This window comes from Podarcis pityusensis, assembly GCF_964106645.2.
Source record: "Podarcis pityusensis genome assembly, chromosome: 16".
Classification (NCBI taxonomy): domain Eukaryota; kingdom Metazoa; phylum Chordata; class Lepidosauria; order Squamata; family Lacertidae; genus Podarcis; species Podarcis pityusensis.
Genome location: NC_138041.1, coordinates 14,383,649 through 14,410,566, shown reverse-complemented (window position 1 = coordinate 14,410,566; position 26,918 = coordinate 14,383,649). Strand labels below are relative to the sequence as shown.

Sequence of the window (26,918 nt, the reverse complement as noted above, 5' to 3'; positions counted from 1 at the left end):
ACTACAATTCCCAGTATCCTGTAACTTTCGCAGGATTCTTGGAGGCGGGGGGGGAGGGGAGATAGGCATGCACTTTAGATGTGCATTGGATGTAGAGCGTGGATCAGATAGCCACTGCAGCAGCCCCTTTTTTGCTGTTTGCGAGGGTGGGGGGAGGCACTTGAAACAGAGATCAAGGAAGGCTTGGAGAGGGGAGAGAGAAATGAGAAGTACCCCTCCGCATTGCAGCAAATCTCCTTCACCCCCACCCTCCATCTCTAGGAAAGAAAGAAGGAAGGAAGGCTTCAGCATCTTTTGATGCACGCAATTCTAAGCCTTTGCATAGATGCACCAGACAGGGACAAAGGGGGACTTGTGTAGCGGCGAGCCGGGCGCGCGTCCTTCCCTCCTCCCCCTCCTTTTCCTCTCTGCAACGCACAGGCGCGTGCACGTTGCAGCTGCTGTTGGTGCTGCCTGCCTCTCCGCGCGCCCTGCCCGGACCGCTCGTTGCTCCCCCGCCCTCCTTCTTCTTCGCTTCTCTCGCTTCCAAATAAGGCGTCGCGCGAGCCAAACCCTCAAGCGCCTCCCTGATTCTCACAACCTGATTTGCCCTTATTTGGGCATGTGGAGCGGCGGCGAGGAGGCGCAGCGCCTGGCACGCGGGCGCCCCCCTGCCGCCGTGGGTGGGCACTGCAGGGCTTCCTTTTGCCTTCTCTCCTGGGAAGGAAAAGCCGTGGAAAGAAAAGGAGGGGGGGAGGGAAAGGGAAAGTGGGGGAGGGGGAAACCCTGGAGATTTCCACACGTGTGTGCGTGCGTGTGTTACCTTCACAATAGGCAACACCCAACAGGGAGCTGCAGATGGGATCCCAGTCATTACATCCGCCTCTCCTGTGCCCTGTTCTTTCCACTGATGTAAGATAAACAGCGGGATTGCTGGCTGGGCTCTGCTAATTGCTGCCATCTGGCTTTCCTTTATTAATTAAATTTAGAGCCTCATTCCCACTCACCTGGTGGAAGGACAAATTCCCTGATTGGCACATGTGACACACACATCAAGAGGCCTAACTGATTTTCCCAAGCGGCCTAGTAATGTCAAATCATGCAGCCTAGTGGTGTTGTCGCCCCCACCCCAAAAAAAATTCTATCTGGAATCCAGCAATTGCTGAACAAGCAACCCATTCATAAAATCATAGCATTGTAGAGTTGGAAGGCGCACCCAAGGGTTTTCTGGCCCAGCCTTCTACAATGCAGGAATTCATTAACATCTTTTGAACTATTGGTGTGGCAGAAGTGGAAGGGTTGCATAAGGGTAATTTCCAAATGTAAATTGGGTACTTTTGGGAGCCTACGTTTTGTGGGAGAATGAGCCTGGAACTTACTTAGGCCCCATTGACGCTATAAAGCAGTATTAGACCACTTTAAGCAGGCTTCCCCCAAAGAATCCTGGGAACTAGTTTTTTTAAAAACAACAACAGGTGCTTGGATTTGCTTGTTGTTGTTTAGTCGTTTAGTCGTGTCCGACTCTTCGTGACCCCATGGACCAGACCACGCCAGGCACTCCTGTCTTCCACTGCCTCCTGCAGTTTGGTCAGACTCATTTTTGTAGCTTCGAGAACACTGTCCAACCATCTCATCCTCTGTCATCCCCTTCTCCTTGTGCTCTCAATCTTTCCCAACATCAGGGTCTTTTCCAGGGAGTCTTCTCTTCTCATGAGGTGGCCAAAGTATTGGAGCCTCAGCTTCACGATCTGTCCTTCCAGTGAGCACTCAGGGCTAATTTCCTTAAGAATGGATGCATTTGATCTTCTTGCAGTCCATAGGACTCTCAAGAGTCTCCTCCAGCACCATAATTCAAAAGCATCAATTCTTCGGCGATCAGCCTTCTTTACGGTCCAGCTCTCACTTCCATACATCACTACCTGGAAAACCATGGCTTTAACTATACAGACCTTTGTTGGCAAGGTGATGTCTCTGCTATTTAAGAAGCTGTCTGCCATCGCCTTTCTCCCAAGGAGAAGGTGTCTTTTAATTTCGTGGATTTGGGTTTGCTAGGAGACCCTATTCCCATCACAGAGCTACAGTTCCCAGAATTCCCTGGGAAGAGGGATTGAAGCTCTGAGAGGTTTTTTAAAAGCTAGTATTCAAAGAAATTAGTGCCACCATAGGCCAATGAAGTGGTAGATGATACTATTCTGTGTTTGCTACCTGTGTTCTCAGGGGGCAAGTCTAATTTACCTTCAAGGGAACTCATTACATTTTGTTAGCAGCAGCCAGACAGGTGATCCCTCAGGGTTGGAAAGATGCAAACATTACCAATAGATTATTGCTGCAGTACATATATGTATACAGTATTTAATTACCCTGCCAGAAAGATTAATGCATCAGTTGAAATTATGCAGCGGGTCAGTGGACCCAGAGTTTTAGATTGGTGGGATTTTATTTTGTATGAGAACATTAAAAAGTAGGATCACTACATTCCAGCCCAATACAAAAATGGTAGGTGGTTGTTGTTTTTTGGAGGGCGGAGGTTAAGGACTATAGTATGACAATTAGTTTTTTATATAAAAAATGAACCTCTCCTCTCTCAATTTGTACACCTGTAATGACAGAAGACTTGGAATGTTACCATTTAACGTTGTTTTGTTCTTGTTACTTATCTGTGAAAATGCAGGAGTAATAATAGTAACCCCAAGTGTTTCACCACATGGGCGTAGCCAAGGGGGGGCAGCTGCCTCCCCTAAACCAATAAAAGTACTTGAGGTTCTGCCCCCCTAACAAAAGCCTGCCCCCCAACAAAAGCCTAGCTATGCCCATGTTTCAGCATAGTGGGGAACAAGTTGAGATGGGGGGGGGAGCAATCTGTGTGCCTGCTCTGATGGGCAACTTCATGCCCCCCCCGCACTTCTGATGGTTCTTTCTTTTTAACCAGACTTCGATCAGACAGCCCTACAAACATTAAATTGAGGGACTGTCCTCTAAAATAGGGTACATGGCTACCCTAATTCCAATGGCTCTGAAGGTCTTTCCGTGCAGTGATGTCTAGATGGATTGGGCACTAAGGTTTTTCCTCCCCTGTAAACTCCCCATTTTGGCCCCCTCCACCCTTTTACCATTTTGCCTGGCTAATCTGCAAGGATCTCCATCCATCCATCCGCCTGTCTGCACACCGGATAAATTTACAAGCTGACAAATTCCTGGAGTTCATATAGTGGCGGCAAAATTCCTGGCAATAGCAGATTAGACTGCAAAGCAGCTGGTGAGAAGATGGCTTGACCTTACGGTCTTGGAAATCAGCCTTCTGTGCTGGGCTGCGTGGCTTTGCAGCAGGAGGTAAGGAGTAGCTAAAATTTAGCTGCAAAATAAAGCTTCTGGGTCCAGAGGCAGTAAACCTAAAGTACTGGTTGCTAGGGATCATGAAGGGGGAGAGTGGGTTATTGCCTAATTGCCTCAGAGTCACCTGGTTGGCTATTGTGGGGAAACACTATGATGTGAGGCTGTTAAAGGCAGCCTTGAAGAAGGGCTTGGATTAAAGTTTGCAATCTGACTTTGCAATCAGTTTCAAGGGCTTGGGCTTTTCGTGGACTCCTGTTTCTACAATTCATCCCTACTCCCTGGTGACATATCAACCTAACCAAATGCCATGCTGCGTCAAAAACCTTGCCTCTCTTTTATTTATTTAATTTTTTACATGCCCTTTGCCATAATGTCCCAGGACAGGTTACAATTATAAATAAAAATGAAACCATTGCAATAATCCCCCCGTCAGTATTTTTTCCCTTTTACTAAACACAGCTCTAGCTTGGCCCCCCCCCCCATGTTTGATCCCTACTCAGAACTCACCAGTCACTGAAGCAGGCAGTGAAACAGAAGGTCAGCACCCTGTCCCCCACTGGTGGTGCATAATAGAGGTGGACCACGGGGAACCCAGCTCTGGGACTTCTTTCAGAGCTGGAGCAATGGTGTCATCTGCTGGAGCACCAGGGTGACTGGCAGATGCTCCTTGTTTTGGCAAGTGAGGTGATAATGAGGCTTTCAAGTTTCACAAGGAGGAGTTACTTAATTTATGTACCACTTCATATTTCAACATAAACCCCCTTAGCAGTTTACAAATCTGAACAAAAAGGATTTTTCCGGTGTTTTAAAATTTGTCTAAAGTGAGACATAGCATTATCATTGAAAGTGTTAGTGGCACGACTTACAGCAGCTTTATCAGGGTGATATTTTTCAACAAAACTTTGCACTTCAACCCATTTTGCACACATTTCTTTGATCAGTGCAGTAGGAACACTGTCTCTTCTCTCCTCCTCCTCCTCCTCCTCCGAAGACAATTCCTCAGTTGCCGCCTGTTGCTGCTCCTTCAAAATGTTCTGAAGTTCTTCTGTGGTGAGTTCCGTCTTGTGGTCCTCCACTAACTCCTCAACATCATCACTACTCACTTCCAAGCCCATGGACTTTCCCAGAGACACAATCTCCTCAACAATAGGAGCATCCTCTTCAACATCCTCAAATACACATTCAGGGACAGCTTCTGGCCACAATGTCTTCCATGCTGACTTCACTGTTCTCTGAGACACATCCCTCCATGCTTTGTCTATAAGATGTAAGCAATGTAGGATATTGAAATTATTCTTCCAGAACTCTCTGAGGGTTAGCTCTGTGTCTGAGGTAACCTCAAAGCACCTTTGGAACAGTGCTCTGGTGTAAAGCTTCTTAAAATTAGGTATGACCTGCTGGTCCATGGGCTGGATGAGAGAAGTTGTGTTGGGGGGCAAAAACATTACATTGATAAAACTGAACTCTTCCACCAACTCTTCCTCCAACCCTGGAGGGTGAGCTGGAGCATTATCCATAACAAGCAGGCACTTCATTGGAAGATTTTTGTACTGGAGGTATTCTTTTACACTTGGCCCAAACACTTCATGAACCCACTCAATAAAAAATTGCCTGGTTACCCAAGCTTTGCTGTTTGCCCTCCACATCACAGGCAATTTGCTTTTTATGACATTGTTTTTCTTAAATACCCAGGGGTTCTCAGAATGGTAGACTAGCAAAGGCTTCACCTTAAAATCTCCACTTGCATTCCCACATAATAAAAGGGTTAGCCTGTCTTTCATGGGCTTGTGTCCTGGCAATGATTTCTCCTCCTTTGTTATGTAGGTATTCTTTGGCATTTTCTTCCAAAAGAGGCCTGTCTCATCACAGTTGAAAACTTGTTGGGGAAGGAAACCATCTGCCTCTACATAATCTTTAAATGCCAAAACAAATCGGTTGGCCTCTTCTTTGATGGCACTGGCAGCTTCACCAAGTCTCACCACACTGTGGATGCCACTTCTCCTCTTAAAATTATCAAACCACCCTCTGCTTGCCTTGAAAATATCACTCTCAGCACTTGTTCCAGGGGTGCTTTTGATGAGGTCAGCATGCAAATGTAAAGCTTTTTTACAAATCATGCTCTCAGAAATGCGGTCACCCGCCAACTGTTTTTCATTTATCCATATGAAAAGCAATTTTTCCACTTCTTCAATTGTCTGTGTTCTTTGTCTTGTAAGTGTTTTAACACCTCTTGCAACATTGGCTCCTTTAATGGCTTCTTTATTTTTTAAGATGCTAGAAACTGTAGATTTGGCAATACCAAACTGCTTTGCCAGATCACTTACACGGATACCACTTTCATGTTTGGAAATAATTTCCTTCTTCACCTCTATTGTTATTCTGTTAAGGATTCTCTTGGCTTTGCAGCTTTTATCCATTTCTCACAGCACGGGGTGATTGGCAGAGGGTTCCTGAGATGAGATGAGATGAATACAGATTTATGCACTGGGTTCCACAGTCACAAAAACAAACTGGTTGCAAGAGAGCTCCTGAGATGAGATGAGCACAGATTGATTGCATACAGTCACAAAATAAGCCCAAATATCACCTCTGTGGTTCATGGGTGCCAACAGCTAGGCCTCAGGATCTTGCACTCAGCAGAAGCTGCGTGGCATGTTCGACTTCCGAGGTGTGTTCGAAAACTGGAGCATTTACTTCCAGGTTTACAGCGTTCGTAAACCGAAACATTCGTCAATAGAAACATTCGAAAACCGAGGTCCCACTGTGTAAGAAACACAATACAATTTCCGCATTCAAAACCAAATACTGTACCAAATTATAAATCATGATTCCACATTCTAATTTAATTCAATAAATGTGCATGTAAGTGAAAGAACCAAGTACCACAAAAAAAAAAAATCTTATACAAAACATCCAAATGCAGAAGACCCTTCGGAAGCTGCAAGCAGACATGCAGGGTGTGTTAGAGCTATGACAAATTGCAGGCAGCTGACTTCACAGCACCTCTCTGTTGCTCACGCGGCTTGCCTCTTATTGAATTAGGTGTAACCACACCTTTAGCACATACAGTGCCTCTGCCTGCCTGTTGATGAGCAATCTTCAAAGAACACAGGATGACTACACACCTGACAGCAGGAGCGGAAGGATGATTTCAGTCTTACTCCATCTACTCTCCCCAACCCCGTCTCATGAACCATGTGCCACCTTGGAGGTTCACTCCTTCAATAAATTTATTGTGCTAGCCAGAGGCCATGACAATCACCTTGGAGATTATATAGAGAGAATCTATTCTGAAACATAGGAAGCTGCCTTATACAGAATCAGACCCACTGGTCCATCTAACTATATTGACTGGCAGCAGCTCTCCAGGCAGGGGTCTCTGCCAGCCCTACCTGGAGATGCTGGGGATTGAGCCTCTGGGATCTCCTGAATGCAAAAATTGTGGTCAAACCACTGAGAAATGGCTCTTCCTGGTTCACAGATGTCTTTTTAAATTTGCAAAGCGGAGCAGTGCATATTAAGGTTCTCTTAATAAGGCAGCAATCTTAATCTGTGTTATGTAAACATGAAAAGGCACTTAGGAGCAGAGTAATAATTGGCAGCTTCAGCTATAAGAATCAAAGTAGCAGGTGATGGGAAAGAAAGATCCTTCTCTGGTGGAAACCCTGGAGAGCGGCTGCCAGTCAAAGCAGATGCCACTGGCCTAGACGGACAAATAATTTGCAGCTTCTTCCCTTTCATGGGAGGGACTGTAACTCGGTGACAAAGCATCAGCACTGCATGCAGAAGGCATGTAGCATCTCCTGTTAGAAAGGGATTGAGCAGTTTAGATGTATCCCAGGTCCAAAGAGGGGAGAAGCAGCAGCTCATAGTAATCCATGGGAAAGCCTAATACCATCTTCCTCAAACTCGGCCCTCCAGATGTTTTGAGACTACAATTCCCATCATCCCTGACCACTGTTCCTGCTAGCGAGGGATCATGGGAGTTTTAGGCCAAAAATATCTGGAGGGCCCAGTTTGAGGAAGCCTGGTCTAATATATCCACATAATTGTGACTGGGCGTTTAGAGTTGCTGCCAACTAATCTCTGTTCAGAGTAGATCCATTGTAACAAATTGGCCGAAGTGAGATCACGTTCATTATTATCAGAGCATCTACTCCAAGTAGGGCTAATACTGGATACAACTCTTAGTGCGTCCACACACCCCAAAACAGATCGCAGCAAAGAGGGGCACTTCTGCTCTACCTCTTTCCTTAAAAAAAAGAAGTTTTTCAACATATTCATAAAGTAACCCAGCTAATACAAACGCACGTGCATCTCATTATTTCCATGGTGCAGGTTGGAGATTGTAGTTGGGAGTGCCTTGCGACAGCCTTGCGGTGCAGTGTCTTCTGAGTACTGCAGAATGGAGGCTTGCCTGAAGCCGAGAGAGTAGTTTGCAAGGGCCCTTCAAAATGCACTCCAGCAGTAATTGGTCCCAATGCAGGTAGGGCTGAGACTGAAACAGTACAGTAGCTTGCAACAACCCTGCAGTGTTGCCCGCTATGACACCCCTACTGCATAGCTGTCAACGTTTCCCTTTTTTAAAGGGAAATTCCCTTATTCCGAATAGGATTCCTCGCAAGAAAAGGGAAAAGTTGACAGCTACGCCCTATTGCAGGAGGGGCTTCACAGGTCTGCGATGCTTACTGGTGGAAGGCTCAGGTGGGTCTGGTTGGCTTTTGTGAGCAAAGGCGAGTCGTATTTCTTTTTACCTTCCCCAGAGCCAAATCCAGCGCTCAGTTGCCTACGGGAGACTCATCCTGCCCCACCGACTCGCGGGCAAAGCGGCTGTCATTTTTGACCTGCCCAGGCGCCTCTCTCACTTTCGCCTCCGGAGAGAAGGCTGGTTGAGAGCGGGAACGCGGAAGCGGCCGCTCTTCCCTTTTCCTGCGTCTACGGTTCCGCCCGTCGGCCTCTAGGGGGCGAAGCGCGCGTGCGCAGTCGCTGCCTGGCAGGCCGCTCTGCCTTCCCCGCTTCATGTCCCCGTCGAGTTCCGGGTCAAAGAGAAAAGAGAAACTTTCCGGCGCCTTCGGAAGATGCCGAAGCCCACTCAGGGGGGCCCGAACCCCTTATTTACGCGCTGGCTCCAGGAGTGGCGCGACCAGGCCGCCGAGCGCGGGCGCCTCAGGAGCCAACGCGCCTATGAACGGGTAAGCCACGCCCTCTAGTGGCAGGCCACGCCCTCCGGGTGTTTTGCTCCGCCCATATCCCTCTTCGCGCTCGTTGGATTCCCCTCAGTACCCAATTTATAATGTAGTAATATAATGCTAACACATAATATTAAACTTCTTGGACTTTTCTCCCCAGCTGGTCATTAGGATAACTTGCATCTGAAATTGTTTGTTTCCTCCTCTCTCCCAATACATTTTCCTCTAGTGCTATGCCTTAAAATTATAAGCCTTCGGGTAGGGACCTATGAGTAAAGCTGCTATGGGAGCTCTGTTTTTGGCTGAACAAGCAGGATCGATAAACATGCATAAATGATGGGTAAGATCTTGACTTGGAGTCCACCCATGTTAGTTACTAATTTCAATATGTATCTTCTAAGTATCACTTACAAAGCAATCCTGTACATATACTGTATACTGAGAAATAAGCCCCACTGAAATCTTACTCCCAAATAAAGTGAGTATTGGGTTGAAATTGAAGTCTGGATCCAGCCCTAAGTATCAGCAACTATGAACTGACCAAAGAGAATATGTATGGGTTAGTTCAAATTTCACAGAGTGGTTATGGCCCCAGCCTGAACTGCTCTCCTTGTTAGTCAAAGTGAAGAGACAGGGGAAACCATGTGCACCTCTCCTTACTATCAAAACAATAAATCATCTTCCTTGTGTTCAGGCGCTGAGCTCTCTCCGCAAATACCCACTCCCTTTGCGCAGCGGGCGCGAGGCTCGGATCCTCCAGTACTTTGGTGAGCACATTTGCCGCCAGCTAGACGAGCAGCTGGAGAGACACTGCCAAGCCCAGAATGGCACAGTATTGACAGGTGAGTGGTGAGGCAGCCGTGTGAAGGTCCAATGTGTGCTCGAGTCTGTTCCTTAAATAGAAAGTAAGATTCCAGTCCTCATGGTACTGAATAAAGGGCTGGTTTAAATAGAAAGATAGGAGGCTGGTTTATACTGAGTCAGACTATCTGTCCATGTAGCACAGTATTGCTTGCCCACAGTGGTTTGCAAAAGCTCTCCAGAGTTTCATACAGTCCTGCCTGAAGATGCCAGGGATTGACTCTGAGATTTTCTGTATGCAAAGAAAGTACCCTTCCACTGTGTTTTGGCTCTCCCCTCTGAAACAAGTAGAGTCTTCTCTTGCCACTTAAGTCATATTCAAGGAGGAGCCTGGTGAGTATCCCCTGGAAGGAAGTTCCACATTTACATGCTGGCAGAGTGAATGTTGCGCTTTGGGTAGCCAACTCCTGCACATCAGAGGGATGGAATAAAAAGGAGGGTGTCAGGTGATGAGGGGAAATTCCAATGGATGCAGGCAGGCCTCACAGTGCAATCCTGTGCATGTCTATGCAGAAGCCAGCCCCACACTTAACTCCCAGGTAGCTGCATATTGGATTGCAGTCTAAGGCTGTTTAGGGCTGATATGAACAGGGCAGCATGGGAATTGGCATCATCTAGGTTGGGCCTTGGGGGTGTTCATTTATCACTAAAGCTGCACAGGTTTCTAGTCCTTATGGCTATGGTGAAATGTAAACTTGAAAACTGGTAACATTTCTTTAAACGAACAAAAGCTAAGCAGGACGTTGGCATTTGGAAAGCTTAGTCTTTTAATGCATTCACGGCTGCTTGCTCTTTTGCCCCCTCTCTCTTTCTCTGTCTCTCCCTGTGGGGGGGGGAGCAGGGGGAAGAGAGAAGTGCACATATGAGCAAATCTCCTTCATTGGTCTCAGCTGTGGAATTTCATTAGTCTCCACTAAACATCTATTAAACAGAGTTTATACTGTGAATTCCAGGTCTGCAAGCCACAGCGTCTTCTCAGAAGGATCAAGCGGATGGTGAGCTGTTTGGCAGCAGAGCGCTCCAGCCTGCCCTCTGTGCCACAGAGCCAGATCAAAACAAAGGACAGTGCTTAAAGGTCCGTGTAAATATCTTGCCCTTACAAGCAATTGAACTATTAGTATGGCCATGTCTCAACTCTCTCTGCCTGGGCGAGTTCCTCCTAAATTCAAGAGGCAGCCCACTTCCCCTCTTTTCCTCTTCCCGTCTCTTGGAGTGGGGCTGAGTGGATTTGGGGTAGGGTGACGATGCTGTGATCTTTTCCCACGAATCGTCCCAGCCACTGCTGCGCTGGCAGATTACCCAAGTCTGCTCATCCATGCCTGTGCCAAGCACTTAAAGGTGAGAATGCAACATGTGCATTATCACAGAATGGGCTGCCAAACATTCATTGAATGATGGTGCAGGTCATAGACTAGAACAAGGGTTGGGGAACCTTTTCAAGCCTTCTCTCCTTGGCAACCAGCAGTGGTAGGTGCAGCCAGAGGCACAAGTGGGTGGGGCTAGAGTCAACAGTGGGAGGACAAATGGGCATCACTCCTAACCTTTGTACAGCAGGCTGCATTTCAGCCATGCAAAAGTTAGTGGTTTCTATATACTGTAAATACACCCACACTCTTCTCCATCCTCCACCAGGCAAGTAAGAGACATTACTACAGTTTAAAGACTCATACCAGCCAAACTAAAGCACCCATGGTTCTGGTTTTAATTTACAAGGGGGTCCAGGATACCTTAAGGACCGCCTGATCCCTTCCTCATCATTGATGTCTTCAGTAGAGTCACTGTTAGTGCTCCCCCACCCCCCGCATGGCTTGGATGCCCACCTCAAATCCACCAGGAGCTGTACATTCAGCATTGTGACTCAGATTTTGAGGACCTCCCTCCCATTTGAGATCAGGCAGGCCCCTCTCTGCTGAATGTCCAGCACGTACTGAAGACATTTCAGCTGGGATTTTGACTGAATTCTGATTTACTTACTGTATTGGTGAGTATCTTGCACACCCCTTAGATGCTGTCATAATTCAGCAGTACAGTATATAAATTTTCTAAATAAATAGATAAATAGGGTGTCGCTTAGGGAGAGGCTCAGAGGAACACATTTGGCTTCCAAGCCTGAGTTTCTCACTCCCTCTTGGGCTACAGCTTCATGGATGGATTAATACCCATTCTTGCTGTCAACCAGAAGAAGTAAAAATTCATCTATTCATCATTTGCTTGAACACTGGCCTGAAATGGAGTCCTGTGTAACTTGACAGCTTGCGTTGTGCAATTTAAACCACATGGTGCAAGCTTTAAAAGCTACTGCCTTCTGGTTCTTTGCTGTCCTGCCCCCTGCAAAAAAAGTTTGATTGCCACATTGCTATGCCGCACCTCTGAGAGGTGTGGCTGAGGATCATGTAGTGCCCACGCACAGCTGCCTTTCATATTTCCATGGGTCCTGGGGCAGGCAGCTTTCCCAGTGGGTGGTGCCGAAAGCACATTTACCCATTTCACTTTTTAGCCCGTCCGCCAAAATGCTCTCCTACAAAGAGCGCGCTCTGCTCCTCCCCGAATGGTCAAAGGCCTTGCAACATAAAAGACCTTTCATCAAATTTTGAAAAGAGGCATTGTGGCTGGCAGGGTAGCAGTCAGGGAAGGTAGCCGGCCTGGTTTGCTCATGAAAACATGGAACAGTATTGGGTCAGTTCCCCCACCTCCCACCCCGATTTTCCACTTTTATCCCATAGAAGGGCATTGAGAACCAGCTATGAATCAGGAAGTCCCTGGTTTAACTCTTGCTTCTGTCACATGCTTACCAAGTCACTTTGGGCTAGTGATGGGGAACCTTTTTCAATGGAGAGCCGGGTTCCTTTCTGGTCCACCTGGCAGGGGGCACAAGTTGGTGGTGGGTGGGGCCAGAGGCGAAAGTAGACGGAGCAACAAATAATTTTTACTTTTGTACAGAAGGCTAGTTTTTATACCCCCCCACACCTCCCTATCTTTTATCTAGGCAAGCGAGAAACATTATCAGAGTTCAAGGCCACGTTCTGGCCAGGGGGAAAAACCTCAAAGCTTTCAGCTGGGCTGGGGAGGGGTGTGGCCTGGGGAGAGCCCTGAGGGCCAGAGAGACAGACCTGGAGTGTCACATTTGGCCTCCAAGCCTAGAGTCGTCGTCCCCCCCCCCCCCCGCCTTAGGAAAGTCCCTCCCACTCAGCCTCGGCTCTTTCAACTAAGCTGTTGCGCTCAGGTCCTGCTTGCGGCCTTCCTATTGAGGCACCTGAATGACTACTGAGAACAGGATGCTGGGCTAGATGGGCCCCTTCTGGCCTGACCTAGCAGGGCTTTTCCTTGTGTTCATATGTCCTTAAGACTGGTGGAGTCCCTGAAGAAGACACACCTGGTTTTCCTTTTTCCTTTCAGAAGAAGCAACCAGTATCACGCCAGCGTGGCCGGAGGTACTTCCCAGATCCCCGTTCTGGAGCCTTTGCCATTTTGGTGGCTCTGTACCAGGACAGTGTGGTAAGATAACAGCTGATGCAGAATACAGTAAGCTCAAAAACATAACATTTGGGGAGGGGGAGAACCTAGAGCCCACCTTTCCCAGAAGGCTTGTGGGGAAACCCCAGGTGCATGATGAAGACCTGAACATTGGAGGATTGTGGGAGTGGCTTTTGTTTTGGAATCCTCTTTAAGAAGTCAGCAAAGGTGGGGCAGTGTTAAGAGGTGGGAATCCTGGGAGGAAATGTAAAATCTATCCTGCCTTTTTGACCCTTCTTCCAGAATCCTCACTCCCGGGGTTTCCTGACAAAGCCGGAATTACAGAGAGCAGCTCAGCCGCTGTGTGAGAAATCTTTTTTTCTTGTGAGTTCCTGTATGATCTGTATTATTTTATTGGTACTGTTGTCACTTTGGCTAGAACAAGAAACTTATATAGATTGATTGATGAATTCAAGAAAATCTTTGGATACCTCCAGACTCTTAACTGTTTTGCAGGAGGGATTCTAGCATGTCCCAGAAGTTTATGTTTGTGCAATTGAAATGGATTAGAACCCTTTGTCACCCTCGTACAACAATCCACTCTTTTAAGATTCAAAAGCTGACCTTTTGTGGTTGGAAAAGTGATGAGGAAATGCATGGAAAAATGGGGGAGGGATGAACGGTTAATGGGAAGACGTATAAAACCCTGCAAGCAAATGACCATATTTTTCGCTCCATAAGACGCACCCGACCATAAGACGCACCTAGTTCTAGAGGAGGAGAACAAGAAAAAAAATGTTCTCTCCCTCTCTGCTCAGCACCTCTCCAGCAAACCGGGAGGAGAAATGGAAGGGGCTCCGTTTCTCCTGCCGCTTCGCTGAAGGGGCACTGCGCAGCTTTCCCTCTCTGCGCAGCGCCCCTTCAGCAAAGCGGTAGGAGAAGCGGAGCCCCTTACATTTCTCCTCCCAGTTTGCTGAAGGGGCGCTGCGCAGAGAGGGAAAGCTGCGCAGCGGCTTTCCAGCGAAGCCAGAAAAGCAAGAGGGATCGATCCCTCTTGCTCTCCTGGCTTCAGCAAAAGCAACGCAAAGCTTCCTGAGCAGAGCGGGAGCACTGCTCACTCTCCGGGCTTCAGGGATAGCTGCGCAGCCTGCATTCGCTCCATAAGATGCACACACATTTCCCCTTACTTTTTAGGAGGGGAAAACTGCGTCTTATATAGCGAAAAATATGGTAGGACGAATGACCATTGCCGTTTAACCTCTCCGCAAAGAGGTAGGAATGAGTTCTCACTTATGACCGAACCTAGTTTAACACCATGTCAGTTTTACACAAGGAAATCGGAATGAATGCGCAATAAACAGGCCGTTTGGAGGAGCCCTATTGGAGTGATAATCTGGTTACGGAATATCTTGGACTGCCTTATGACCCTGCACTCGCAATAATGTGGATACCAGTTTGCAAGAAATGTTAGAATACATTAAAAAAAAAAAAATCAGCAAAACACTTCAAAGGCATCAGGATCCCTCCAACTTTGTGGGTTGGTGGGAAGAAGGGGAAAGTTCTGCTGCCCTGAGGCGGCCCTGAGGTGGCCTTCCCCAGCCTTCCTTTCTCTCCTGAGATTATGTATATTGTTGTTGCTGCTTCTGCTTCCCCCAACAGGCTGATCCTGGGAGTAAGAACACTGCCTGGTCTGCAATCAGCACTCTGCTTCGCAAGGAGTTGGTCCTCAAGACCAATATCCCAGCCAGGTAAGGATGTTGCACCAGCTACCTGGGAGGTAAGGGAGAATCCATAGATAGCACATAGCTTGTATTGGAGTGAGGTGTGCAAGCTTTTAGCATGAGCCACACATTTGCTTACAGCAGGCATAGGCAAACTCAGCCCTCCAGATGTTTTGAGACTACAATTCCCATCATCCCTGACCACTGGTCCTGTTATCTAGGGATGATGGGAGTTGTAGTCCCAAAACATCTGAAGGGCTGAGTTTGCCTATTCCTGGCTTACAGGCTCCGATCCAACTGTATGAAGTGCTCAAAAGTTTTAAGAGAAGAGAAAGACGAAAGCGGAGGATTTTTGGGTCCCAGAAGGGATGGCATCTTTCACACAAAAACACACACACACACACACACACACACACACACACACAGAAATGGGCAGGGACCCTGCTGCCTACATGCCCCATCAGTGGAAAGCCCTGCTTTGTTCTGTGGTGTCAGCCGTTGTCTCTGACCAAAAGGATAACAGAGACATCACCTGTCTGATATGCATTGGGAAGGGGTTCCAGGCAGGAGGTGCTGCCACACTCAAGGCCTGATTCCTGCATTGTGGGGAACAAACCTCCTCATCAGAGGGGACCTGCAGGAGGCCTTCTCCTGCGCAGCCCAATGATCTGTCAAGTATAGAGCGGGTGGGACCATCTTTAGCATGAACCTGCCTAGGATTGGGAACCTGCCTAGTGAAAGCTGAAGCGCAGCAGCCTTTTAACTCTGGAAACATCAACCAGATGGGAGAGAGGCTGGGGAGGCCGGGTGGAGGCCATTTTGACTCACCCTCCTCTGCTCCGGCAGATATTCTCTGACAGACGCAGGGCTCACCTTAGCCCGGGAACTGGCAGCTTTGAATGAGCCAAAGGAGAAGGACTCCAACTCGCTGGCAGCTGAGGCAGCTGATGCTGGAGACCCCTTGCTGCTTTTGGAGGGAGATGATGAAAGCAAGCAATCTTTGGATAGGGATGCCTCGCCCAGGTAAGTAGCCTCCTTCCTGAGCAGCTACTTTTCTGCTCTCGGGGAGGGGAGTAGCAGAGGCAGTGAAGCTGCCCCAGGTGAGGCTTAGTGTGCAGGCTGCACTATGTCCTGGCCAAGCATGTTTGCTTTTGTTTCTGCCCATGAGCTGCCTCTTGATTCCCAATCAGCACCACCGCCCCATACCCCCAAAATTTCGGGTGGTATCCCAGCCCTGTCCTCCAGCACACTTTGCCGGCAGCACATCCAAGGAACAAGGAAGGAAGGAAGGGAAAGGCAGAGACCTGTCTCTGTTATCAGGACCATGGAATCCACTCCCTGCTGGAGCAGCGCACAGCTCACTCCGCCAGATAGGATCTTGCTGGGTTATATAATTTGTATTTTATGGTATCATCATCTGCTAGAAGGAACAAAATGTAAGCTGCTAAATATTGCACTTTTAATGCTTTGTTGTTTTAATTTTGTGAACCCACGTTAGGATGACTTGTTGATTTTGCTGTCAAAGGGTTTTTTTGCTGTTGTTTTGCTGGATTTGTTATATGGGTTTTTGTTACATTTTTAATTGTAATGTATTGGCGTATTTTGTTGTTGTTATACTTGTTATCTTTTAAAAAGCTCTTTTTGAACCTTTGGGAGCTGCCTTGGGGGCCTTTTCAGCTGAAGGGCAGCAAATAAACTCTACAAATAAAGTTCTGTAAGTTGCTAAGAGAATTTTTATGTAGGAAGCAATTAATACGTTGAAAGATAGATAGATAGATAGATGATAGATAACACACGTTAAAATGTAATAACGAAATAAATTTGCTGGTTTTCCAGGTCAAGCTGCAGAGAGCCAAGGGCAGGGCTCTTAAAACCCCAGTTTTCTTTTCACCCCGGAAACTTTGATGTTATCCTCTGTGTGGATTTCATTGAGACCACAGGGTGAGTGGCAGCTGCAGGAGTGAAGCACACACACACACACACACACACACACACACACACGCGGATGTGGGGACTCTGTTTCTGACATGTAGGGGATGGGGCACTCTCAAGAACACATATGTCTGGATTCATTTACCCAGAATAAATGCCCCTTTCCCAATTTGGTTCCAGTTTGGACATGTAAAAAACAGAGCAGCAGAGGAACCAGCCAAGAGTTTGCGTGACAGGAGTATGCTTTGACTGCCTAGCAGCAGGGGTGGGCATCCCCCAGCCCACTGGCAAAAATGGTCCAATCTGGCCTGTGAGGCTAATTTCCCCAAACCACGCCAATCTGTCAGTCAGCCGTCACTCTGGTGGGCAGGTGGTGACAGCTAATGGGTGGGGTTTGATTCTGCATGGGCTTACATGCTTTGGTTCCCTTTCTGGTAACTGCCACCCACAGCCAAAGCAGCAAGATCTCCTCCCCGTCAGCTGATGGTCAGTGGGTTAAATCCTGCTCAGTCCCCTGCAGGAACCAGGGCTGAACTCTTTGCTCATCAGCTGATGAGTGAGAGATCAGTCCTGCTTGGTGCTGCTTCTTTGGCTACTCTTGCCCCCACTCCACCTCCCCAGGTCAACTTAGACAGGTGGGTAGGACCACCCACCTATCCATCATCTAGTGTCACCTGATGATTGGCAGGTGTGTGGTCCTGCCCACCTGTCAAAGTTGGCCCATGGGGGTGTTGGGAAATACAGATCTGGCTCGCTGGGCCTGTCAGGAAGCTTCTAGAAACCATGCAAGGTATAGGTGCCAATCAGGGGGTTTCTGGTGCTGCAAAAGTGGATCTTAATAACCAGCAAATAACCAGCGTTTGACAGAGCAGACGAAGACGGTAGAAGCTGTCTCCTTGCCTATGTAGATCATAAAATCATATTTCGGGTAACAAATTACGTTTATCATTAGGACGAGATAAGCTTGTGTTATGTCCGTCAATTTTGTAGTGCCTTTGTGATAAAAACAATAAAATGTAGCTGTAATTTTTTTTAAAGGGAAGAGTTCAGTTGAAACCAGGATTATCATCTCAGGATAGCCACTTCTCTGATTTGTTGCTGTTGTTGTTGGCAGTGTAAATGTGCTCTAAAGAGCTGCTCTCCCTCCCCCCTATTTCCCCTTTAGTGGCCCCACGTCCCGGAAGCAAGATTTGGTGAGTGAGCTCCAGCGCCACAATGTTCCCTTCAGCATCCGGAAGCTTCACATCGGGGACTTCCTCTGGGTGGCCAGGGAGAGAGTCTTACCTGCAGCAGGTGAGTGTGGCGGGTGGTTTGGGCCATGCGATAGGAGGGTCCATTGGAAAAGCGTGTCAGGATTTTGCCTTCCCTCTGAACCTGCCACTTCACTGATAGCCCGCGTCAGTTTATCTATTTTTTTACATTTATGTGCCCCCTTTTTCCTCCAAGAAGCTCAAGCTGACGTACATGGTTCTCTCCCCTCCGCATATAACCCTGTGAGGTAGGTTAGCCTGAGAGGCAGTGACTCTCCCAGAGTCACCCAGGGAGGTTTGTGCCCTGGTGCCCTTGCTTCCCTGTGATGACTTCTTTAGGAAAACAGGGTCTGGTACCTTGAACACTTTTCAGTTACCTAAAACTGCACCAAGGATGCAGGAAGGGGAGGAATTGCTCTGGTCCCCTTCCAGCTCCATCCATGCGACTATGTAGGCCTCTCAGCGCTCCCTCTGCAGTTCCACACCTCCTCTCAGGAGCTAAGGGGCAGGTGGTGAAAGGACAGAGGCAGGGAAGGGGGTGACAGTCCTCTGATCATTACAGTTCCACCTACCTACCCTTTCCTTCTACTGCCAGAGGCTAAGATGGGCATTAGCATAGGCGCCAATTCCTTGGCCAAACACGGTGTAGCATCAGTGACAGGCTCCTCCTGAGCATGAGAGTGGAGGAGCTGCAGCCATTGGTGCCGAGGGGCACTGGGCCATGCCCTTGGCCCCCTCTCGGCGATGTGCGCACGATGCATGTCATGCATGTGACGTCACAAGACACGTCATGTGACACTGGGGCTCCCTCCGTCTTGGACCCAAGCTGGAGCCTCTGGGCATTACCCATTTTGAAAAAGCTTTAAAGTCTAGAAAGTTGCCTTTCGTTGAATCGCAGAACCTGAGGGTCATCTCATCATCCAAACCCGCCCCCCCCCCCCCCAGCAAGATGAGCTTGAGTAACTCAGCCAATGCTTCGGAAAAAGGCTGTGGCTCGGGGGCAGAGGATCTTCCTTGCTTGCAGGGGGTCCCACATTCACTTTGCACCATTCTTCAAGTAGGGAGCCTGAAGTCCTGGAGAGCCCTGTATTCCTCTGGTGGCTGGCGTTGCTGGCTGATTGGCGCTGTAGGAGGGGGCTCTGGTTGTATCTCTCCCTTGGTTCACCAGGTTGAGGCTAAATTGACGTTCTTTTAAACAGTCGCCCTCCTCCCCCTTCTTTCATTTTCCAGGACAGCCACAGCCACCTGCCGCTCGGGAGCTGGTGCTGGACTACGTGGTAGAACGGAAACGGATGCCGGACCTATGCAGCAGCATCATTGACGGCCGCTTTCGTGAGCAGAAGGTGCTGCGCTGTGTCTGGGTGGGGAGAGTAGTCGCCTGGAGCCCCGTGAAGGGAAGGGACTGGGATCAGGCAGTCTGATGCAATGGTCGTGGCTCAGTGACCGCGATGAGAGCCACAGGCAGTAGCTGTCCCATCACAGCTGAAGGAATAGTCCTGCTTGCCTTCTCTGCTCCACAGCCTGATGGAACAGCCATTGCTCAGTGGCACTTAGGGAGGAGGAGAGCCCAAGGGAGCTGGTTGCTCAGCAGAGCAAGAGGGAGATGCCCTGCTTCCCTTCCCTCCCTCTCTGCCACTCTGCAACATTTCAGAAAGTGATTGCACTAGATGAGAGTTCCTCTGAGCATGTGTCGAGAGCCCTGGAAAGCAGTCGTTTTGTGTGTGAGAGAGAGAACATGCACTTGGAGAGCTCTGAAGGCTTCTCCACTCCCACACCTGCAGCACCCCCAGCTCATAACTAACTGCTCACTTCTTCCTAGTTCCGTCTGCGGCAATGTGGCATTTCACACCCCATCTACCTGGTGGAAGAATCGGGCTCCGCACAACACCTCAGCTTGCCCGAAAAGACTCTCCAGCAAGCGATGACCAACACCCAGGTAGGGGCTCCCCAGGAGAGTCGGTACTTCAGTCTACCTGGCTGTGTTACCTCAAGCCCAGGTAGGGCTGCCGCTGTGCATGCTTCCCCCAGGCTCTGCCAGCACTCAGCCACCCTGGATCCTGCCTCCATCCCTAACTTGTCCCCTGCCATGGCAACCGCTTCAGGGTTGCATATTTGGGGGGTTAGGGAAGGCTTTAGCTGCCTGCACCTGGGAAGGGGACTGGCAGCTTCCAGCAGCCGTGATAACCGTCGTCTTTCCAATATGGTTTAACAGAAAGCAGAGAGGATGGACCAAATGTCTCAAATAACCCTTTTCTAATGTTACCGGCCAGGACGTGGGTGGCGCTGTGATCTAAACCACTGAGCCTAGGGCTTGCCGATCAGAAGGTCAGCAGTTCGAATTCCCGTGACGGGGTGAGCTCCCGTTGCTCGGTCCCTGCTCCTGCCAACCTAGCAGTGCGAAAGTGCAAGTAGATAAATAGGTACCGCTCCGGCAGGAAGGTAAACGGCATTTCCATGAGCTGCTCTGATTCGCTTAGTCATGCTGGCCACATGACCCGGAAGCTGTAGGCCGGCTCCCTCGGCCAATAAAGCGAGATGAGCGCTGCAACCCCAGAGTCTTCTGTGACTGGACTTAACTGTCAGGGGTCCTTTACCTTTACCTTTAATGTAACTGGCAGACGGAAAACCAGAAGTTTTCTAACATTTCTTACCCCTTTGTTCTTTCCCCCCCCTCTTCTTTCCTTTTTTGCTTTCTTTCTTGTCTTTTCAATTCTCTCTGTTATAGATACTATTTTACTGGATTGTGAAAACAAAACAAAAAAAGATTTTTATTTTTATTTTATTTTTAAAAGATAACCGTTGTCTTTCCCAGGTGGTGGATGGCTTCTTTGTTAAACGCACTCGGGACCTACGGGAATCCGCAGCGTATTTGACCCTGATGACGCGTCAGCTGACCAGACTGTACGAGGCGAGTTTGGAGCGGGGTGAAATGGGGGGGGGGGGGGCTTCTCACCCAGGAGAGTGGCACATTTAGTTTGTTTCTCTGCTGTAACTGCCTGCCTCTTCTGTGTATTTTTATCCTTTGGTTTTAAAAGATTTGACTTAAGCTCTTGCCCTGCTTCTTTTCTCCCAAGATGTGCCAAGACTGGTTGGGAGTTACTTAGTGCTGTGTTCGCAGCACTCTGCATCTGCTCAGGAACACTTACTATTACTGATTTATTGTTGTGATTGGATCTTATTTATCCAGGCCTAGGCCTAGCCTCCAGCATACAGATAATCGGGGCGCAATGTTAAATCGGCTAAGGTTATATTAATTGCTTTTAAATACCTTTCTGAGTGGCAGTTAAAAACAACAACCTCCACTCAGTTAATGGTCAGATTTTTAAAAATGCAAGCATTTGGAATCACACAGGTAGGTTCTACCTCTTTTGGGAGGGAGCATCGGCCTCCACATGTACTTGTGCATCACCAGGAAGCATAGATGAGGCTGGTTTGTCCACCACCACCCCTTTAGAATGATTGATCTGTTCTACAGAGATTCAGTTAACTGGTGAAACCTCGTCATATTAAGGTTTCTTTCAAGGAAGGGTCATAGCTCAGTGGTCGAGCATCAGCTTTGCACACAGATGTCCCCAGGTTTGGTCTCCAGCATCTCTGGGTAGGGCTGGGAAAGGAAGACCCTGTCTGAAACCCTCATAGTTTATTGACAGAGGACATTATTTGCATGGAGAAGGTCCCAGGTTCAGTCCCTACAGCAGGACTACGAGAGAGCACCCTGCCTTCAACCCTGAAAATCCACTGCTGCTGGTGTAAACTTTGGGCCCCCAGATATTTTTTGGACTACAACTCCCATCATCCCTGATCACTGGGCCTGCTAGCCAGGGATGATGGGAGTTGAAAGTCCAAGGTTGGTGTAGGCAGGCTTTTCCAAACTTGGGTTGCCTGCTGTTTTTGGACTACAACTCCCATCATCCCTAGCTAGCAGGACCAGTGGTCAAGGATGATGGGAGCTGTAGTCCAAAAACAGCTGGAGGCCCAAGTTTGTAGACAACGTAGGGCTAAGAGGACCATTGATGCGACTCAGTAAAACAGAGATTTCTCTGTTCCTTTTAATCCAGCGACAACTTCAGCAGGCAAGCCCATTTAGCTGTCGCGTGAATGAAATAGAAGTTCTTTGCTCGCTTGAGCTTACTTGGGTTTTCCAGGACTGAAACAAATGTTCGGCGAGTTTATAATGAAAAAGCTGGCCATCCATACGAGGGCGCTGGAGGCAGGGAGAAGGAGGAAAAGGTGGTGCTGTGAGTCTGAAAGGGGAGAGTGGAGGAGAACGAGGTTGTGAGCCCTGTAGCTGCTAAGGACTGTTCCTCCTTTGTCTTCCCTAGGACAAAACCCTTCTGAGCTGTACCAAGGAGGAACTGGAGCAGGAGCGCCCTCTGCAGCCCAGCGCTGGCTCCTGCCGGCTTCTGACCTTTGCTGAGTTTAATGAAGGGGCCGTGAAGAACAAGGTAGTTTCTAATGTACTCCACATACTTCAATGATAGCTCAGTCGGCAGAGCACGAGACTCTTAATCTCAGGGCTGTGGGTTCGAGCCCCACGTTAGGGCAAAAGATTCCTGCATTGCAGGGGGTTGGACTAGATGATCCCCATGCCCCCTTCCAACTCTGCAATCCTATGATTCCTCATGTGGTTAAAGGCCACTGCCGTGTCTCCCCCTCATCATCTCTCCTCGCGGGTTTGATTTGCAAAGTTCTCTCTTGTTTGCGCCGCCAACAATCCTGAAAGGGTGCTTGCTATTCTTCCCTTTTCTCTCTTGCTTTCTTTCTTCTTTTAACCAGTGTGTGTGTGTGTGTGTGTGTGTGTGTGTGTGTGTGTAGAGCAAATTGAAGGTAGGGGCGCCTTTCTTGATCAGCCCAGACACTGAGGTCCAGCTCCAAGGACCTTCTGGCGGTTCCCTCTGAGAAGTGAGATTACAGGGAACCAGGCAGAGGGCCTTCTCGGTAGTGGCTTCCCATCAGATGTCAAGGAAATAAACTATCACCTGACTTTTAGAAGACATCTGAAGGCAGCCCTGTTTAGGGAAGTTTTAAATGTTTGATGTTTTATCGTGTTTTTAATATTCTGTTGGGAGCTGCCCAGAGTGGCTGGGGAAACCCAGCCAGATGGCCGGGGTATAAATAATAAAATTATTGTTACTACTACACTACTACTACTACTATTACTATTATTATCAACTCTATTACCCCTCCCTCTCCCAGGCCCAAACAGTGAGTGAGGTCTTTGCGCGGCAACTCATGCAGATCAGCGGCATCAGTGGAGACAAGGCAGCTGCCATCCTGGAGAGATACAAAACACCAGCTAGGTGCGGAGACAGGTTATGAAAGACACAAGGTCATTGGCTGGTTGGGGTGGTGGAGGAGGCTGTCCTCTACTGCATTGCCTAGCTCAGCATTTCCCAAACTTGGGTCCCCAGCTGGACTACAACTCCCATCATCCTCAGCTAGCAGGACCAGTGGTCAGGGATGGTGGGAATTGTAGTCTAAAAGCAGCCGGAGACCCAAGTTTGGGAAACCCTGGCCTAGCTTAATATAGAAACCTAGGAGCCCATCTGGGTCAGCCCAAAGGCCCATCAAGCATCCTATTCTCACCAGATGCCCCAATGGGGAGCCCTAAAGGTTTCCCAGGCTGCCTCAGATCCTGGAGGGTACAATATAGCCACTAACTATTGATAGCCTTCTCCTCCTTGAAGCAGCCTACCACCTAATGCCATCCAAGGGGGTGGCCATCACTACTTCTTGTGGGAGCCGGTTCCGCAGTTAAACTATGCACTGCGTAAAGAAAGCCTTTCTTTTGCCATTCCTGAATCTCCCACAATGCAGCGGGGCTGATCCCTAGTACAGTGGTACTTTGGGTTACAGACACTTCAGGTTACATACGCTTCAGGTGACAGACTCTGCTAACCCAGAAATACTACCTCAGGTTAAGAACTTTGCTTCAGGATGAGAGCAGAAATTGTGCTCCAGCGGCGCGGCGGCAGCAGGAGGCCCCATTAGCTAAAGTGGTGCTTCCGGTTAAGAACAGACCTCCAGAACGAATTAAGTTCTTAACCAGAGGTACCACTGTATTACAAGAGAGGCATTCCCCCTATCCATGCATACTTCTGTGTACCTCTTTCGTGTCCCCCCTCCCCCAGATTCAGGTGGCAGGGGTTGGGGAAGTACCTCTTACCTCCCGAGACCCTGGAAAGCTTCTGCCAATCAGAGTAGGACAAAATAAGCCTGGCCTAGCACAAGGCAAGTTTCCTTGCTCTGAGCCAGGGCATACAAAGGCTGTTAGACTCCACCTCCCATCAGCCCCAGCCAACATGACCAGTCGTGAGGGGTGGTGGGAGTTGTAGTCCAGCACCGTCCAGAGGCCCTCAAGTTCCCCATCCCTGCTGTAAGCCATCTGAATGGGTTTCGGTTTGCCATCCATGACCCCCTTCTCCCGCTTTCTCTCTTTCCCTTCAGCCTCCTGGCTGCTTACGCCTCTTGCCCAACGCCACAGTGCCAAGAGCAGCTGCTGAGCGATGTCAAATGCGGCAAACTGCAGAGGTGAGCAACAGAGCTGCGTGTTTCCCCTCCCCTCCCCAGGCCTGGAGCTTCGGCGTGCAAAAGGCATCTTGTGCAAGAACCACACAGGATGTGGGTTTGGGAGCTCAGGCAACAGACAGAGATCTAGCAGAGAAGAGAGTCAGCAGCCTAGAACGGGTTTTTCACTGTGGGATTTTGGGAAACGAGGCCAGAAAAAGTACCAAGGGAGGGGCCGGTCGGTCTTAACCACACCCTGAGGGTCCAACCCTGTAGCCTGAACCTCGGAGAGCCCCGTTGCCTTGACAATTGTCCTGTTGTTGGCTCTCCTAACCTCTGTCCTTTTGCTCTCTTCCTTCCTCTTTTGCTTCAGGAACTTGGGCCCTGCCTTGAGCAAGACTTTGGCTCAGTTGTACTGCACATCAGGACCTCTGCCTTGAATCAGTGGGAGGCTGTGGGTGCGCCTGCGTGCCAACGATTCACCAGCCAACGTGGAATACGCCTCCCCACTGCCACCAGAGTTAGAGGAAGGCCTGTTGTGTGATCACAGTTACCGTATTTCAGCAGCCAGCAGCTGTGGGAAGCTGGCCCCAGAGACACCCAGCACTGTTGCTCCTTGTAAAACACAGTTGCCAAGGAAAGGATGGGTTTGTCCTATTGCCTCATCACAGGAGCAGGGAACCCGAGGCTTTCCGGGCCAGTGAGCTTTTTCATTCAGCAACATCTGGTGAGCTACAGGTTCACCACCCCTGCTCTAGCATTATGTGCCAGATGTTTACTAGCCCAAAATGCACTTCCTTGCCACAAACTTATGAGGGGTCCAGGTTGACTCTGTCGTTTACACCACCCACAAGACTATTTGAGGAAGAGCACACCGACTGGGTATTTTGGGCCCCTTTTGGCTGCTAAATTAGGGCCTGTCAAGTCTCATCCCTCTTGGTTTTTTCTTCCTTTTTTATTTAAAAAAAATCTGTCGATATTCTAATAAAATTGTAACATTTTGTTTTGCAAAGGCTCTTCTTATTATGTCTTCAACCCCTGAGGTGCCCAGAAAAGTACTTTTTCACACCGCACACCTTCTTACGGAATTAGAGAGGGACAGCTTTAAAAGGGAATTATAGACAAATCCACAGCGACGGAGGGCAGGGCTGCAACCAGTTAGTAATTGCCGAGAAGCAGAGACCTGCTTAGGAACATTAGGAGAAGTTTCGTAATGGCAGGAACTCTTTGGAGAGTGGAACCAGACTGCTGTGCGCAGTGCTGGGCTCTCTCCGGCTGGAGGTATGTAAGCAGAGCCTGGCAGGATTGAGTTGCACCCTGTATTGCAGGTCATGTGCTGAGCACTGGGTTGGGGCTGTATGGTCTCTGCGGTGCCTTCCAACTCCAAAATCCCATGATGACCTATCATACCTAAGGCTGCGTATGCACCAACATGGCTTCCCCCCAAAGAATCATGGGAACTGTTGTCTAAAGGTGCTGGAAATTTCAGCTTTGTAAACTCGCAGGATCCTTTGGGGAAGGCTGTGTGCTTTAAATATATGGTGTGTATGCAGGCTAAACAGAACCTCAGATGCTAGAAGCATTAAACCTTTTGTTGTTGGAAGTGGGATTTGGTCTTAAGGACTCTTCTTAATTTGTTTCAAGACATGGGCAGGCTCTTGTTTTTTGCCGTAGGCGAGTAAATTGGAAGCAACTGAAAAGGTTTTAAAAGATATGCTGGGCAAATATTTAAAATGCTCATCCACCCCCCTCCCCCAAAATGCCCTGAAAGTGTTCTGTGTGGAAATTAATGGGAGAAAACGGGGAAAGAAGCAGTCTCCAGTATTTCCCCTCAGCACAATCATTGGAAGAATTTGTAATATTTAAATACAAATATTATGATTTCCCCCCTTCCAAAGTTCAGAGTCAGAAACAGTCCATTTTTAGACTGCCTGTTCTAATTAAACACAGGGGAGAGGAAATATACGCGTGTTTTTTGCAGTCTTTGGGTGAATTACCAAGTTGTGCCCAGTGGCTGGTTTTGCCTGCCTGATAGGAGGAGCAACGTGTCCTGTGCTTCTTTTTTTGGGGGAGACAGCCATTTGGTTTTAAGAAATTCAGCCTCTGAGGCTGCAGTTTGAAGCAGAAGACCAGCATGGGGCGGGGGTGAGGTGCTTCGTCTTTTCTTCTTGTGCCATTTCCCCACTGAAAACTGCCCCACCTTCCAGCTTCTTTGTGCCCCCCTATGCCTGCTGGGAAGAGCTGGGAGCCTCTGATGAAGCTGAATATGCTGGAGGATTCAGGAAAGATAACCGAAAGCCCTTCTTTCTGCAGGGCATAGTTTCCACCATGGAATTTGCTCCCACAGTATCGGGTAGCTTTAAAAGAGGATTAGAGAAACTCATTGATAAGCCTAGCAATGGCTACAAGCCATTGCAGGTGGGAAAACTGCTGTCGCACTTAGATCCTGTTTGTGAGCTTCCCATCGGGGCATCTGGTTGGCCAATGTCAGGACAGGATGCTGCGCTAGACGGGGCTTTGGCCTGATTCACCAGTGTTCTTGTCTTCTCTTACAAGGAAAATATTAACAAGACTTGCGTACTTCCCTAAGGAAGGAATGTGTATTTTGGAGGTTGGGGGCAGGTTCAGCAGGGTGCAAAAGCCTTGGAAAAGTCCTTATCCCACTGTAATCTTCCCCTTCCAATTACACTCCC

At 48.7% G+C, this 26,918-nt stretch overlaps 1 protein-coding gene and 1 long non-coding RNA gene across 2 annotated transcripts; one reads left to right on the top strand and one right to left on the bottom strand.

Annotated features, from left to right (window-relative positions):
* Nucleotides 1-4,026: 4,026 nt before the first annotated feature.
* On the bottom strand, nucleotides 4,027-8,206 carry LOC308465530. The gene is made up of 2 exons (XR_013980492.1): nucleotides 8,067-8,206; nucleotides 4,027-6,073 (listed from the first exon to the last, which is right to left on the bottom strand). It is a non-coding gene; the product is annotated as an uncharacterized lncRNA (long non-coding RNA).
* Nucleotides 8,207-8,370: 164 nt separating this feature from the next.
* On the top strand, nucleotides 8,371-25,237 carry MUS81 (MUS81 structure-specific endonuclease subunit). Its single transcript, XM_080985480.1, has 16 exons — nucleotides 8,371-8,504; nucleotides 9,196-9,343; nucleotides 10,316-10,437; nucleotides 12,759-12,857; nucleotides 13,119-13,199; nucleotides 14,475-14,563; nucleotides 15,383-15,559; nucleotides 16,373-16,477; nucleotides 17,634-17,761; nucleotides 18,949-19,061; nucleotides 19,538-19,654; nucleotides 20,531-20,626; nucleotides 22,041-22,163; nucleotides 22,915-23,018; nucleotides 24,166-24,249; nucleotides 24,599-25,237. Exons 1-16 carry the CDS (start codon nucleotides 8,391-8,393, stop codon nucleotides 24,663-24,665), a joined length of 1,767 nt encoding a protein of 588 aa, XP_080841606.1. The 5' UTR covers nucleotides 8,371-8,390; the 3' UTR covers nucleotides 24,666-25,237.
* Nucleotides 25,238-26,918: the final 1,681 nt, after the last annotated feature.